A 16,325-nucleotide genomic window follows, 5' to 3' on the forward strand; every position below is an offset into this window, starting at 1 on the left:
TACTTAATTTTATCCCACCACTGTCTCCCCAATGGGAGAGATAATAATAATAATAATAATGTATTTAATATGGACACAGCATATTATTCAAGAACACAGAAATACTGGATCACTCCAACAACCACCATGTCAGACTACACAGAGGTCATTGAAATCCACAAGCATGTGGACAATTTCAACAGAAAGGAGAAAACCATGAAAATGAACAAAATCTGGCTACCAGTATTAAAAAAAACCTCTAAAATTAGAACAGCACAACAACAGAGAGGAAACAAACAAGGACATCTAATCACCTCTCAACAAAAGATTGCTCCAGGCACTGCCAGGCAATCAAATGCTAATCAAGGTGGTCAGTTGAAACATTCACACCTAGCTCCAGCAGTCAAGAGTCCTTTTTCCTACCCTGGTCATTCCACAGATGTATAAACCTTTTTTCCTAGTTCCAATAGACCTCACTACCTCTGAGGATGCTTGCCATAGATGCAGGCGAAATGTCAGGAGAAATGCCTCTAGAACATGGCCATATAGCCCAAAGAAACCTACAATAACCCAGTGATTCCGGCCATGAAAGCATTCGACAATTACTTACTTACTTACTTACTTAGGCGATCCCTCGCTTTCCGAGGATGATTGTCTTCCAATATTCTTGTGGGTCCGTATGTGGCTGTGGAGCCCTATTCTTGCTCTGCATCTTCTTCCGCAGTGAGGGCATTGGTTTCCAGGTGCAAGGCGGTCCCGGTCGGGGTTGGCTTGACGCGCCTTCCTCTTGGCACGTTTCTCTTTTTCACCCTCCACTCGTGCCTCCTCAAATTCTGCAGCACTGCTGGTCACAGCTGCCCTCCAGCAGGAGCGGTCAAGGGCCAGGGCTTCCCAGTTCTCTGTGTCTATGCCAGAGTTTTTAAGGTTGGCTTTGAGCCCATCTTTAAATCTCTTTTCTTGCCCTCCAACATTCCGTTTTCCGTTCTTGAGTTCGGAGTAGAGCAGCTGTTTTGGGAGACGGTGGTCGGGCATCCGGACAACATGGCCGGTCCAGCGGAGTTGATGGCGGAGGACCATCGCTTCAATGCTGGTGGTCTTTGCTTCTTCCAGCACGCTGACGTTTGTCCGCTTGTCTTCCCAAGAGATTTGCAGGATTTTCCAGAGGCAGCGCTGATGGAATCGTTCCAGGAGTTGCATGTGACGTCTGTAGACAGTCCACGTCTCACAGGCATAGAGCAGGGTTGGGAGGACAATAGCTTTATAAACAAGCACCTTGGTATCCCTACGGATGTCCCGGTCCTCAAACACTCTCTGCTTCATTTGGAAAAATGCTGCGCTTGCAGAGCTCAGGTGGTGTTGTATTTCGGTGTCGATGTTGACTTTGGTGGAGAGGTGGCTGCCAAGGTAGTGGAAATGATCAACATTTTCTAATGTTACACCATTAAGCTGTATCACTGGCATTGGAGAGGGATTGGCTGGTGCCTGTTGGAAAAGCACCTTGGTTTTTTCAATTCGACAATACAGTGATGACAAACCTTGCTCTTCTTTTTTTCTTGCAGACTTTTTGCCTTCTGCCTCTCCTCTCAATGGACTCCGGCATCCATACACTTCCACAGGAAGCTCAGAGGAAGTGCAACAGAAGCCAGGCTCACAAGCGCTTTCTGTGTGGGAGTGGAGCACAGATTGGGTGGATGAGATGGAAAGCAAGTATTCACAGGAAGCGGAGAACTGGAACAGCCTTCCCAAATTGGTAAAGGAAAGGATGGCAACCTTGGGAGAAACCCAACCCATCACTACTTCTGCCTTACAAGGAGGAAATGGCAAGTGCTGTTACTCTGGTCTGATATTTCCAGAAAGATAATGCACTGCAGATTGGGATGGGTGAAGGCATCCCATTGCCTGGTAATGAGAAAACTTGGAAATTGTATTTTCTGAAGGACCATTCCCAGGAACTTCCAACCAGTATATTCTTGGGGCTTTCTAGTACATAGTCCAAAATGGTAACTTATCCAAGCTCTGAATCCGAGCTGAACAGATCTATCTTTTAATATTAATAATTTTATTACTATTTAATAATTAATTATTAAAATTATTTTTATTAAAATCTATCTTTTAATATTAATAATTTTATTGGAGCCCCCAGTGGTGCAGTGGGTTAAACCCCTGTGCCGTCAGGACTGAAGACTGACAGGTCGCAGGTTCGAATCCAGGGAGAGGCGGATGAGCTCCCTCTATCAGCTCCAGCTCCTCATGCAGGGACATGAGAGAAGCCTCCCACAAGGATGATAAAACTTCAAAATCATCCGGCCGTCCCCTGGGCAACGTCCTTGCAGACGGCCAATTCTCTCACACCAGAAGCGACTTGCAGTTTCTCAAGTTGCTCCTGACACGACAAATAATAATAATAATTTTATTACTTATTTTAATTAATTATTAAAATTAATTATTTATTAAAATTAATAATTTTAATAAAAATATCCACATTTTTAAAATTCCCCACAACAATGTATGCACATTCACATGTGTTCCTGGGCACATGGTCCCGCAATTTACACATTTGTAGGAGCACTTCCTCCTCGTCAATACACAATTTGCTTCATTCCTTCTCCAGTATAAAAAAGGAGTTTCAGCACGTGTCTGATTCTAACCTTAGTTGGGTTAAAAATCAATACATGGAGCAACTAAACAGACAGGAGTAACAGAGTAATGTGTTGTCGAAGGCTTTCATGGCCGGAATCACTGGGTTGCTGTGACTTTTTCAGGCTGTATGGCCATGATCCAGAAGCATTCTCTCCTGACATTTTGCCCACATCAATGACAGGCATCCTCAGAGGTTGTGAGGTCTGTTGGAAACTAGGCAAGTGAGGTTTATATATCTGTGGAACGACTGAGGTGTAATAAATAACTCTTTGTCTGTTTGAGGCAAGTATGAATGTTGCGGATGAGCTCCCTCTATTAGCTCCAGCTCCCCATACAGGGACATGAGAGAAGCCTCCCACAAGGATGGTAAAACATCAAAGAATCTGGGCATCCCCCTAGAATCATAGAATCATAGATTCATATAGTTGGAAAAGACCTCATGGGCCATCCAGTCCAAAACCCTGCCAAGAAGGAGGAAAATTGCATTCAAAGCACCCCCGACAGATGGCCATCCAGCCTCTGTTTAAAAGCTTCCACCACACACCAGGCAGAGAGTTCTACTGCTGAACAGCTCTCACAGTCAGGAAGTTCTTCCTAATGTTCAGATGGAATCTCCTTTCTTGTAGTTTGAAGCCATTGTTTCACGTCCTAGTCTCCAGGGCAGCAGAAAACAAACTTGCTCCCTCCTCTCTATGACTTCCTCTCACGTATTTCTACATGGCTAATATGTCCCCTCTCAGCCTTCTCTTCTTCAGGCTAAACATGCCCAGCTCTTTAAACCGCTCCTCATAGGGCTTGTTCTCCAGACCCTTTATCATTTTAGTTGCCGTCCTCTGGACACATTGCAAGTTGCTTCTGATGCGAAGAAATAAAACCTGGATAATATTGAGGTAGATGAGCTCATTGGGTCCAAAGCATTTTTCAATCTTCCTCACCTGAGACCGATCTATGACCTGTGGTTGGCAGGTCACAGAGCTTAGGGACAAATCCCTTTTTCCCCCCAACTATAGCTGCCAGCATTCACCAAGCAGCATGGTGAATCTGCATGCAAGCAACACACAACCCAGTGGGAGAATTTGCTGTGGCTTCTTTTGTACCTGGCACATCATCGATACACTCAGTTGCCTGGGGATAATCAGTCTCTCCGGATTAGATATTTTTATTAATTTGGGAAGTGTATTAACAAAAGAACTGGGGCAGGTGGCACTTTCCAAATCCCTATGGCATTGGGGCTTGGCAAGCTGCCACAACTATAGCTTTTTTCCCTTGGTAATTAAAGATCCATGAACTTTATGTATTTATTTATTTATTTCGGGCGCTTCTACCCCGCTCTTCTCAACCCCCGAAGGGGGACTCAGGGCGGCTTACAAAAAGGCACAATTCGATGCCAGCAATACACGTAATAAAATAAAATACATAGCAGGAACAATTATAAATTTATTTATTTATTTATTTATTTATTTGGTAGTTTTGTATACCGGTCTTCTCACCTCCATTCGAGGGACTCGGGCCGGTTACCAACATCAATATTACAGACAGTCATTAAAACATCATATTTCTAAATCACACTAAAACATTAAAACATTGAAACAATTAAAATGGCAAAAATACAATCATATGATTACAGTGGTCAGTCGTCATCAAAGTCATTATTCGTCGTCATCCATCCATATCACAGGATCATGGCTCATTCGTTGAATGCCAATCCCCAAAGCCAGGTGTTCACCTGTTTCCTGAACGTTAAGATCGAAGGGGCAGTTCTGATCTCCAGTGGAAGGGAGTTCCAGAGTCGAGGGGCCACCACCGAGAAGGCCCTGTCTCTTGTCCTCACCAGCCGCGCCTGTGAGGCCGGTGGGATCGAGAGCAGGGCCCCTCCAGACGATCTTAGTAATCTTGATGGCTTATAGGGGAGGATACGTTCGGACAGGTAAATTGGGTCAGAGTCGTTTAGGGCTTTATAGGTTAAGACCATCACTTTGAATTGTGCTGGGAAGCTGACAGGCAGCCAGTGGAGCTGGCGCAACAGAGGAGTCGTATGCTCCCTGTACCCTGCTCCCGTTAGTAACCTGGCTGCCGCACGCTGGACTAATTGAAGCTTCCGTGCAGTCTTCACAGGCAACCCCACGTAGAGAGCGTTGCAGTAATCTAAACAGTTAAAACAATCCAATTATGCAATAACAGTTAATAAAAACCAATCTAATGACCAAGTTCAAAATCCGTAAATTCATTCCGCATTGTCATAATCCTATCCAACTCTAGTCATCATTGTCCTGTATCTGTCTGCCAGATTACCCAAAGGCCTGGTCTCATATCCATGCTTTTAGTTTCCTTCTGAACGAGAGGAGGGATGTTGATGACCTAATTTCCCCGGGGAGTGAATTCCACAGGTGAGGGACCACCACCGAGAAGGCCCTGCTCCTCATTCCCGCCAGTCTCACTTTTGATAAAGGCGGGGCCAAGAGCAGGGCCTCCCCAGAGGATCTTAAACTACGAGGCGGGACGTAGAAGGAGATGTGTTCGGACAGGTACGCCAGGCCGGAGCCATATAGGGTTTTGTAGGTCAAAACCAGCACTTTGAATTGTGCTCGGAACTGGATCGGCAGCCAGTGGAGGTGACGTAACAGAGGGGTGGTATGTTCTCTGTATGACGCTCCGGTGAGTAGTCTAGCTGCCACCCGTTGGACTAACTGAAGTTTCTGAACAGTCTTCAAAGGCAACCCCATGTAGAGTGTGTTGTAATCTATTCGGGATGTAACAAGAGCGTGGACCACTGTGACCAGATAAGACTTCCCAAGGTACGGGCGCAACTGGCGCACAAGTTTTAATTGTGCAAAAGCTCTCCCAGTCACCACCGAGACCTGGGGTTCCAGTCTCAGCGATGAGTCCAGGATCACTCCCAAGCTGCGAACCTGCGTCTTCAGGGGGAGTGTAACTTTGTTGCCTCTTGTAGCAGCTTTTACTTTGGCTAACCCAGAACTGAAATCTGGCTCTCTGAATTATCTGGACTCATAGAGATCTGGGTCATTTTTTACTCCTATATTTGCTGCATTGGGATTTTGCTTCAAATATCTTTCTTTTGAAGGCAAGAGTTATTTCTTTCCTGTGGCCTCTCCTATTCTTATCCTCCCTGACCCAGATTTTATGGAGACCCCCTGAGTGAGATGCTTTCAAGGATTTGGATCAGCATCACTTCATACAACACCTGGCTTTCCTGGATATTGCTCAAAAGGGATGCCTTTAAAACAAGTGGCTTATGTAGATCTGTGAACACTCAAACGCTCAATAGGTTTAAGTCAGCATATGCAAGCTACTTCCAAATCGTATTGATTTCCAATGCTCTGACTCACTGATGAGGGCCTTGATGGCCTCCCACACCTTTGTGCCTCAGCAAACAGGAAAGAGAGGTGCAGATAGTGATAGCCTTGCTTGCTGGAAGTAACCTTTCTGACCCAAACCCTCTGCCATATTCACTTTAGCTGTTCCCCAGTTCCCTTCTACCTTTCTCTGATTTGACTCCAGGAGGTAGAGATGAGAGATTCCTTTCATGAACCAAGGCAAGTGTCCATCAGTGGGCTTTCTGAATAAGCTTCTCTGTAGAGCAGTGGTTTTCAACTCGTGGGCCGTGACCCAGGGGTGGGCTGTGAGACCCAAAATAAGGTTCTGCAAGATATGCGGGGGAAATTGGTGCTGTAGGTGCATGCTGCCGTTGCAGAAGAGTAAAAGAAAGAAGGAGAGGAAAAGAAGAAAGGAAGGAGACACTAGCAGTTGCCCTCACCGGCGCTTTCTCGGCCTTGGGATGTTTCCCAGACCAGGGCAGAGAAGACTCCCCGACGGCATGCACAAGGGAGCGAGAGAGAGAAGGAAAGTCCCCCAAAGTTGCTGTTGTTGTTAGCTCCCATTGCCACACATCAGTTGTAATGGGAAAGTAGTCCTTTGTAAGATCCTGTATAGTCCCCCAAAGTTGTTGTTATTGTTGTTGTTATTATTATTATTATTATTTGAAACACAACCAGATGAGTCCACTGCAAATGTCTAGGACTGTGTGATGTATTGGTGAATAATGCGTGCAGATCCCAGTAAGATGGCCTTTTGCAGCTGGCAGATGGGAATCTTGTCAACGCCGACTGTGTTTAAGTGCAGGCCAGGCCAGGGTCTTTAGGCACTGCATCCAGTGTGCCGATCACCACTGGGACCACCTTGACTGGCTTGTGCCAGAGTCTTTGCAGCTCGATCTTTAAATCCTCACATTGTCTCAGCTTTTCCAGTTGTTTCTCTTCAATCCTGCTGTCACTTGGGATTGCAACATCAATGATCCACACTCTGTTTTTTAACACGATCATGAGGTCAGGTGTCTTGTGCTCCAAAACTCTGTTGTCTGAATTTGGAAGTTCCAGAGTAGTTTGACATGTTCATTTTCTTATTATTATTCAATTATTATTATTATTATTCAATTATTATTATTATTATTATTATTATTATTATTATGTTATCTTCTTCTTCTTCTTCTTCTTCTTATTATTATTATTATTATTATTATTTGTGTTAGCATTATTAGCATTATTAGCTTCCATTGCCACACAAGAATTGTAATGGGAAAGCAACCCTTTGTAAGACCCCTGAAGTAATTATTATTATTAAAGCCATTAGAGATAGTTTCTTAGGTCTCGTGCTCTGCGTTTTATATTTTTTTCAACCTCAGCCTCCTCCCCTTCTTTTTTTTTTTTTACATGAGCGTTAACAAAATCCATGGATAATAATACGCCTTAGTTACCTCTAGACTGGATTACTGCAATGCACTCTACGTGGGGCTGCCCTTGAAAACAGCCCGCAAATTTCAGATGATCCAACGGGCGGCAGCCAGGTTGTTAACTGGGGCTCCTTACAGGGAGCGGTCAACCCTCCTGTTTAAGGAGCTCCACTGGCTGCCATTCATCTACCGGACCCAATTCAAGGTGCAGGTTCTTACCTACAAAGCCCTGAACGGTTTGGGACCTGCCTACCTGCGTGACTGCATCTCTGTATACGAACCCGCACAATCCCTTCGATCATCCGGAGAGGCCCTGCTCTCGATCCCACCAGCATCGCAGGCGCAATTGGTGGGGACGAGAGAGAGGGCCTTTTCAGTGCTGGCCCCTTGACTCTGGAACTCACTCCCTAAAGACATCAGACAGGCCCCAACTCTGGCAGTCTTCAGGAGGAGCTTGAAGATGTGGCTGTTCCAGCGTGCCTTCCCGGAATAATGATCCCATAGCACTTTGTCCTCCAAAGCACTTTACATTTCTTTAGGTCTGCTCGTATGCCCTCCACAAACGCCACTATCATCTTTCGTCCATGCTCCAGCATTATTTTCAACTTTTAACTTTACGTTTGGCCTTCTCACAGTTTTGTGTTTTGTCTTTGATAATGTGTTTTATTGTCTATGTTTTTATTTTAACTGTTGTATTGTCGTTATTATTGCTTGTATTGTTGTGTTGGGCTCGGCCTCATGTAAGCCGCACCGAGTCCCTTGGGAAGATGGTAGCGGGGTACAAATAAAGTGTTATTATTATTATTATTATTATTATTAACACAGCCCAACCAAAAAAACCCCTTTTTTTTCTTGGTGTCTTCGTTTTTAGGCCCATTCCTGGGGTTATTTTGGGTGCTGATTCAGAAAATTGTATTGTATTGACCACATCAGCTCTAGATTATTAAATATGGGTTTCTGTGGGTGTGCAGATGGTGACTACTGGGTGGCATAAGTTCTGTAACAGAGACTAGAGCTGATGTGGTCTATCCAATGCAAGTTTCTGAATCAGCACCCCAAATAACCAAACCGAATCTAAAGTTGACCAAACACTTATTCATAATCCTTTTGGTACTAATGTTGGAGAGTGATCCCTGGTCAAAGTGGTCCCTGGTCAAAAAAAAGGCTGGGAACCACTGCTGTAGAGAAATCATGATAGCCATTTTTAATAGATGGCTTTTTAAAAAGAAAATAAAATATTTGCTTGTTATATACCTTTAATGTTTAGCATGGATCTTATTGACTTATCGATGAATCAAAGCAAAAGCTATTACTTGGGCCCCGACACCTGATTTATAAATGATATCAACATGCACATAAATATATATGCAAAAAGAAAAACGTTTCAGTCTGCAAATAGGGAACACCTGTCTATAAGGTCAGGTTTCTGGCTATTAAATAAGGGATATTTCTTAAAATAAGGGGCACTTGGTAACCCTAGTCCCCTAATAATAAAAGCTGTGCTAACCTTTGATCCAAACCAGGTGTGATTGTTTGGGAATTTGAGGTTTTATTCTGGTAAGAGTGAGGGAATCCATGCTTCTAGGAGGGCTAATCCATTGCCCAATAAAAAGCAAAATCCTCAACTAGATGAAAGCTGCATTCCCTGCCCTTGAAGCAGACCTGAAGGGCACCTGGCTTTGAAGGATTTTTGTATGTAAGCAAAGGATTTTTCCTCTCTTAAAATGACAAGAGGTAGTTTTTGGCTTTGCCTGGAGCTTCTCTCCCTGGTCCTGGTGTACTTATTTACTTACTTACTTAGGTGATCCCTCATTGTCCGAGTAGGATAGTCCTCCAAGATCAGTGTACTGGTGGGTCCGTAGGTGACTGTGGAGCCCTATTCTTGATCTGCATCTTCTCCCACAGTGAGGCAATTGGTTTCCAAGTGGAAGGCAGTCTTGGTCGGGATTGGCTTGACACGCCTTCCTCTTGGCACGTTTATCTCTTTCGCCCTCCATTTGTGCCTCTTCAAATTCTACAGCACTGCTGGTCACAGCTGACCTCCAGCTGGAGCGCTCAAGGGCCAGGGCTTCCCAATTCTCAGTGTCTATACCAGAGTTTTTAAGGTTGGCTTTGAGCCCATCTTTAAATCTTTTTTCCTACCCACCAACATTCTATTTTCCATTCTTTAGTTTGGAATAGAGCAACTGGAGATGGTGGTTGGGCATCCAGACAACGTGACCGGACCAGCAGAGTTGATGGCGGAGGACCATCGCTTCAGTGCTGGTGGTCTTTGGTTCTTCCAGCATGCTGACATTTGTCCGCTTGTCTTCCCAAGAGATTTACAGGATTTTCTGGAGGCAGCACTGATGGAATGGTTCCGGGCAGGCATGTAGCCGGGGGGAGGGGGGGGGTGGTTCTTGAGGGGTTTCAGCCCCCCCCCCCTAAATTCTCATGGTGGTTTGCGAAAAGGCCTTACTGGTGCATTATTTAAACTGTTATGTTTATTCATATCATGATCTGATCACCATACTCAATATATCCCATATGCATGGGGGTATTGGGGTAATGATACAAAAGGTTTGCTAGGGTAGACCCTCTTTCACTCAGACTCAGCCCCTCCCTCCGAAACGCAGCGCCCCCTGAACCCCCCCTGAAAAAAACTCTCTCCCTCCCCCCCCCCCCCCCCGAATCAAAATCCTGGCTATGGGCCTGGTTCCAGGAGTTGCATGTGACGACTGTAGACAGTCCACGTCTCGCAGGCATATAGCAGGGTTGGGAGGACAATAGCTTTATAGACAAGCACCTTGGTATCCTTAGGGATGTCCCGGTTCTCAAACACTCTCCACTTCATTTGGAAAAAAGCTGCACTCGCAGAGCTCAGGTGGTGCTGTATTTCAGTGTCAATGTTGACTTTTGTGGAGAGGTGGCTGCCAAGGTAGCGGGAATTGTCAACATTTTCTAATGTTACACCATTAAGCTGTATTTCTGGCGTTGGAGAGGGATTGGCTCGAGACTGCTGGAAGAGCACTTTGGTTTTCTCGATGGTTCAGTGACAGGCCGAGCTTCTCATATGCTTCCTGGTATATCAGTGGGCAGGAACAAGGGTTCTTAGTATGTGTGGGGTGAGTACTGCCTGTCTCTTTCCCAAAGTAATTGCAACCATTTGGTTCTTTGCAGGGACCTGTGTGTCGGACTTGATCAACTATCCAGCCACAGTATCTGGTGCCACTCAGCCGTCTCCAGCAAATATCCAGGACCGTGGGTCAGAAACCTTTCCCATTGTGAACGGAAGCAAGGACCAAGCAATGGAATGATTCAGTGTGCAAAATAAAGGGCTAGGAAGCAAACATTGAAAAGTATGGCAGTGATTAAAAAGTAGTGATGGTGTGCAAAAAACAAAGCCAATTGTGCCCTAGGCACGCTTCTTCCAGGGATTTGCTTGGTTGAGCCAACCAGGATCTAGACTGTGAACATTTCCTGTTATCCTGCCATCAATCAAGGAGCCTCATTAGATTGCATTCCTTTTTTCCAATTACAAAGGACTTCTGTGGATGGCTCTGGGCCAGGAAGGGGAAGGACCTGTTTTCCAACTGATTCTCTGCCCATCAGCAAAGTGAACTCCTTAGAACTGCAAATGGACTCTTCTGTTGTGATTGCCTTATTGCAGGGAAAAGAAAAACAGCTTTTCTCTCTTATTCTGTCCTAACCTTGTTTATAGTCCCTGCAAGAGAAGGAACATACCTATATCACTTTCTACTAGATAGCTTCATGACTAATTCAGACTATATTACACAGCCAGTCTGCCCAAACCTAAGCTGCTCTGAACATGAGGGACGTCGGGTGTTTCCAAATTATGTTTTGCTGGGCAGTCACCATTTAATAATCTTCTTATGTTTTTCCATCACTGCTTCCATGAAGAAAAAAAATCAATTAATGGGGAAAGAACAGCTAGCTGCTGATGCCTTCTGACCTGGAGTACTATACATTCTTCAGTTTCAGCAACGTTTCTCAACCTCGGGGGATCACGAGAGGGTTTTAGAGGGGTCGCCAAAGACCATCAGAAAACATATATTTCCGATGGTCTTAGGAACCCCTTTGGCAGAGAAGGCTGAAGAGATCTCCGCCTGTCCTCATTAATTACAGTTTGGCTCACTTGCTTGAGCAACCCAACCTACCAAAAGCCCTCCTCTGTTGTGATTGGATGGCCTGAAAGCCAAGGGGAGGGGTGAGCAGGTGTGCTTGGCACATGGCAGTGTGGTGTGCATGTGTAGGCAAGGGAGAGCGTGTGAGGTTTGAGGGAGGCTCACGCCAGCAAGTCCCTTCAAGTCATGGGGTTCAGAATGCTCTTTGATTATAGGTGAACTAAAAATCCCAGCAACTACAACTCCCAAATGTCAAGGTCTATTTCCCCCAAACTCCACCAGTGTTCACATTTGGGCATATTGGGTATTCGTGCCAAGTTTGGTCCAGATCCATCATTGTTTGAGTCCACAGTGCTCTCTGGATGTAGGTGAACTACAACTCCAAAACTCAAGGTCAATGCACACCAAACCCTCCCAGTATTTTCTCTTGCTCATGGAAGTTCTGTGTGCCAAGTTTGGTTCAATTCCATTGTTGGTGGAGTTCAGAATTCTCTTTAATTGTAGGTTAACTATAAATCCCAGCAACTACAACTCCCAAATCAACCCCCCCCCCCCCATCCCATGAGTATTCAAATTTGGCATATCGAGTAATTGTGCCAAAATTTGTCCAGTGAATGAAAATACATCCTGCATATCAGATATTTACATTATGATTCAGAACAGTAGCAAAATTGCAGTTATGAAGTAGCAATGAAAATAATGTTTTGGTTGGGGGTCACCACAACATAAGGAACTGTATTAAGGGGTTGCGGCATTAGGAAGGTTGAGAACCCCAAGTTAAAGTTTTTCAGTTCTCATGGCTGAATTAACTGGCATAGAAATGGACAGTCACTACCAGATCTGCAGCCATTTTCTCTAACATTTCCATCTCTTTCGGCTGATGCCTTTTGAAGTTGCTGCAGTTGCCTTTCCCACAACAATTTGATCTGCAACACCAAATGGATGATCTCCGTTGCTGTGTACCAGAAGAGTATCATCTCTTGGTTTTTGCATGTTAAACACACTATAAATGCAAGCCAGGCAGACCAGTTTTATTTTTTCTTCCTCCAGTCAGCTGGCAGCTCTACAGAGGCCTGATCATCAGAATCGCCTCTGAGGTGGAGATCAGTGTCAGGATAATGAAGAACAATCCTTTGGGTTTTTCATTGTTGGCTTTCCTCCCAGGATCCATCAGTCTGTGCCACCATCTGGGTTGCCAATTTCCAAGGGCATTTCTGTGATGCAGAGGAGAAACTCACTGTTTCTGATTGAATATTTAACCATTATGCAAGGCTGTGGATTTGTAGGGGTTGGATTGTCTCCTGAAGGACAAAAGATCAATTGCACTATGTTGGAAAGAGCACTACCAAAACCTCCTGAATCAGAGCTCCAACAAGGATGAAGAGGTTCTCTCACAAATCCCACAACAACAAACAAGGGATGAGCTTGCAGCACTGCCTAGTTTGGAAGAAGTCAGCAATCCCATCAGCCAACAAAAAAAAAATAACAAAGCCAGCGGACCTGATGGGATCCCTGCTGAAATCTTTAAAGAGGGTGGACCTGAGCTGATACAACAACTATACCAGTTCACTGAAAAAGTATGAGAAAATCCCAGCAGACTTCAAGGATACCACCATTACCATCCTTTAAAAAAAAAAAAAAAAGGGGGGGGGGAGAACAAACTATGGAAACTATTGCGGTGTCTCCCTTCTAACCTTCACTGGGAAAATCCTTGCAAGAATCCTTGCAAACCGCCTTCTACCTGTCTCAGAAGACACCCTCCCAGAATCCCAGAACAGCTTCCACCCCTCCAGAGGAACAATGGACATAATCTTCACTCCATGACATCTCCAAGGAAAATGCAGGGAACAAAATCAACCTCTCTACATGGCATTCATTGACCTTACAAAGGCATTTGACACTGAATCGTAATGCCCTCTGGACCATCCTCCAAAAAACTGGGTTCCCTGACAAATTTGTGAACATCCTGCAGCTCTTCCATAATGACAACAGTCTTGGAAAGCAATGGAGAGAAGAAACCATCCCCAAAATGTGTGCTGAGAATTGGACTGGCTAATTATTCCTTTAAGTGGGTTAGGTGAGCTTCCCTTCCCCTTTTTCCAGTTTTGCATTCTTGCAAGAGAACTTTCCATGTTGTGAGAAAGGCCTTCTTCCTTTCAGACTTCTGCTGTACTAATTTTGCCAGATTGTGGCACTGCTACTAACTCTTGTGTGTATGACCTTACTGTGTAAATAAATGGAAAGTTTTCCAGAATGGCACTCATTGTCCTGTTCCTTGGTTTGAGGATTAGAGCTCAACCTTAGTGTCACAATGGTGCCATTGCACTGCCCAAGGGAAAGCCTTGTGCAAGTAGATAACTCAGGCATGGGCAAACTTTGGGCCTCCAAGCAGGGCCGTAGCCAGAAAAAAATTCAGGAGGGGTTGAAATTTTCAGGGGGGGGGGGGTTGAAAATTTCGCAGGGGGGGTTTGAAACCTGCCTCCTAGCTCACGCTGAAGCAAATAGCACAGCAGGGGGCAGAGCAGCCTTCAATAGCCTGTAGCTCCGCCCTTGTCAACCACCTCCACCAAGTCTGGCCTCTTTAATGAGAGCATTCAACATCCCCCCCCCCCCCCGATTTGGTTGCTTCACTACTGTTCTGTCACGTGCTGGGCCTGAAAATAATTGTCTTTAGAACAGGATGTGCAACCTTTGCCCAGTGGGAAGCCAGGGGTCTAAAGAGAAGTTCTCAGAGGTTTCCACCACAAACAGTCTTTAGATGGCTTGAGAAGTACAACAAAGTCTTTTGTTAATGAACAATCAAACAGAAACTTCTCTTGTCTTCAGTACAGTTAAGCAAATGATTCCAAGCTTTTAGGCAACTGGTGAATTCCTAATCTTGCCCACGAAGGACAGGCAACTGTCTTCAGTAACTTCTTCTTTAAAGGAAAATCCCCCTTTTAACTTCTCCCAGGCTGACTGTAATCTAACCCTTACTGATGTGGGCTCCACTACCGGGTCGAACTGTGTCTCGAATGCCGAGTGGACCTACCGGCAAGGCGGTAGATGTTCTTTGGTCTTTAGGGCTGTTTTCCTGGAAATTCTTTGGAGACTCTTAAGACTATTCTCCTCCAGAAGGTCTTAAGGGTTGAAACTTTTGTACAGGAGAAGCTTGCACACATCCTATGCATAAGCTTACCTTGCTGAGACTAACTAAAAATGGCTCCCTTCTCTTCCCAATTGCCCTGAGCAAGGGGCGGGACCAAAACTTAACAATGATGGACAGGTGACTTGCTCTATGACTGCAACCAAAGAAGCCACCTATCTGCAGAGTCCCTGAAACCTAGGACTGCAAGCAAACATTTAATACAAAGCAAATAAAGTTGGAGCTCCTGGTACAGCTGTACCAGAACAACTACATCGGCTATTGCTGCAAGAAATGACAGTGTGAATAAATTGCCAATATTTGCTTGAGATAGTGCTTGTGTTCAGAGGAGGGCGACTAAAATTATCAAGGGTCTGGAGAACAAGCCCTATGAGGAGCAGGTTAAAGAGCTGGGCATGTTTAGCCAGAAGAAGAGAAGGCTGAGAGGAGACAAGATGGCCATGTATAAATATGTGAGGGGAAGTCATAGGGAGGAGGGAGCAAGCTTGTTTTCTGCTGCCCTGGAGACTAGGATGCGGAGCAATGGCTTCAAACTAGGGCTGGGCGGTTTCGTTTCGTTAATTCGTAATTCGTTAATAATTCGTTAATTTTTTCAATTACAAAACGATAATGAACCATTCTGGAGCAATTATTAAAAAAAACGAATTTTCAAAAACGTTTTGTAAATGCTTCGTATTTCGATATTGTATTCGTTTCGTTATTGTTTTGAGGTCGTTTCGTTATTATTTCCGCATGTCTGGGCCAGTTTTATGGTTTAATTAGTGAAAAAAAATTATAATATCACACCAACAGTCAACAACAGAGGGAGAGGGAAGCTTCAGAAGGTTTTGGAGGTTTTTTAGCGTATTTCGCGGTCGCGTCCGCCATTAACGAATCGATTCGTTATTGTTTCGGAAATCGATTCGTTAATTTTTTTACCATTTACGAAATTTCGTAAATATCGAACTTTTTAAAAGGAAAATTTTGTAATTATTTTAAATATCGAAACAAAAAAAACCCCCAAATACAAATCGATTTTAGAAACAAATTTTTCCGTTGTTACCCAGGCCTACTTCAAACTACAAGAAAGGAGATTCCATTTGAACATTAGGAAGAACTTCCTGCCTGCAAGAGCTGTTCAGCAGATGCCTCGGAGTGTGGTGGAGGCTCCTTCTTTGGAAGGCTGGATGGCCATCTGTTGGGGGTGCTTTGAATGCAATTTTCCTGCATCTCGTCAGGGGGTTGGACTGAATGGCCCACAAGGTCTCTTCCACCTTGATGATTCTATGATTCAAAGGCTGTCCACTGTGGGAAATAAGATGATGAACCAGTTCGACCTGTGGTTTGATCTAACATGGTTCATATTACAGAATGCTGACCTAGTGGTTTGTGGGTTTGACTTCACTGTCATTCATTCTTAGCACCTAGGAGCCCCCAGTTGTGCAATGCGTTAAACCCTTGTGTTGACTGAACTGCCAGCAAAAAGGTCGGAAGTTCGAATTCAGGGAGCGTGGTGAGCTCCTGTCTGTCAGCTCTAGCTTCCCATGCGGGAACATGAGAGAAGCTTCCCACAGGATGGTAAAACATCAGGGCATCCCCTGGCAACATCCTTGTAGGCGGCCAATTCTCTCACACCAGAAGTTTCTCAAGTTGAAATCTAGCTCACCAACAAGTTTCAGAATCCCTGGCCCAAAGGTTAAGTCTGAGCAAT

At 44.7% G+C, this 16,325-nt stretch overlaps 1 protein-coding gene across 1 annotated transcript in view; it reads left to right on the forward strand.

Moving 5' to 3' along the window:
• Window positions 1-13,749, forward strand: part of ROBO4 (roundabout guidance receptor 4) — a 129,587-nt gene extending 115,838 nt beyond the window's left edge. Inside the window, 2 exon segments of the mRNA XM_067470698.1 lie at window positions 1,539-1,799; window positions 10,526-13,749. Of these exon segments, the coding sequence (XP_067326799.1) occupies window positions 1,539-1,799; window positions 10,526-10,662 (398 nt within the window). The 3' untranslated portion in view covers window positions 10,663-13,749.
• Window positions 13,750-16,325: the final 2,576 nt, after the last annotated feature.

The sequence above is a fragment of the Anolis sagrei genome, chromosome 7, assembly GCF_037176765.1.
Source record: "Anolis sagrei isolate rAnoSag1 chromosome 7, rAnoSag1.mat, whole genome shotgun sequence".
NCBI classification, from domain to species: Eukaryota; Metazoa; Chordata; class Lepidosauria; order Squamata; family Dactyloidae; genus Anolis; species Anolis sagrei.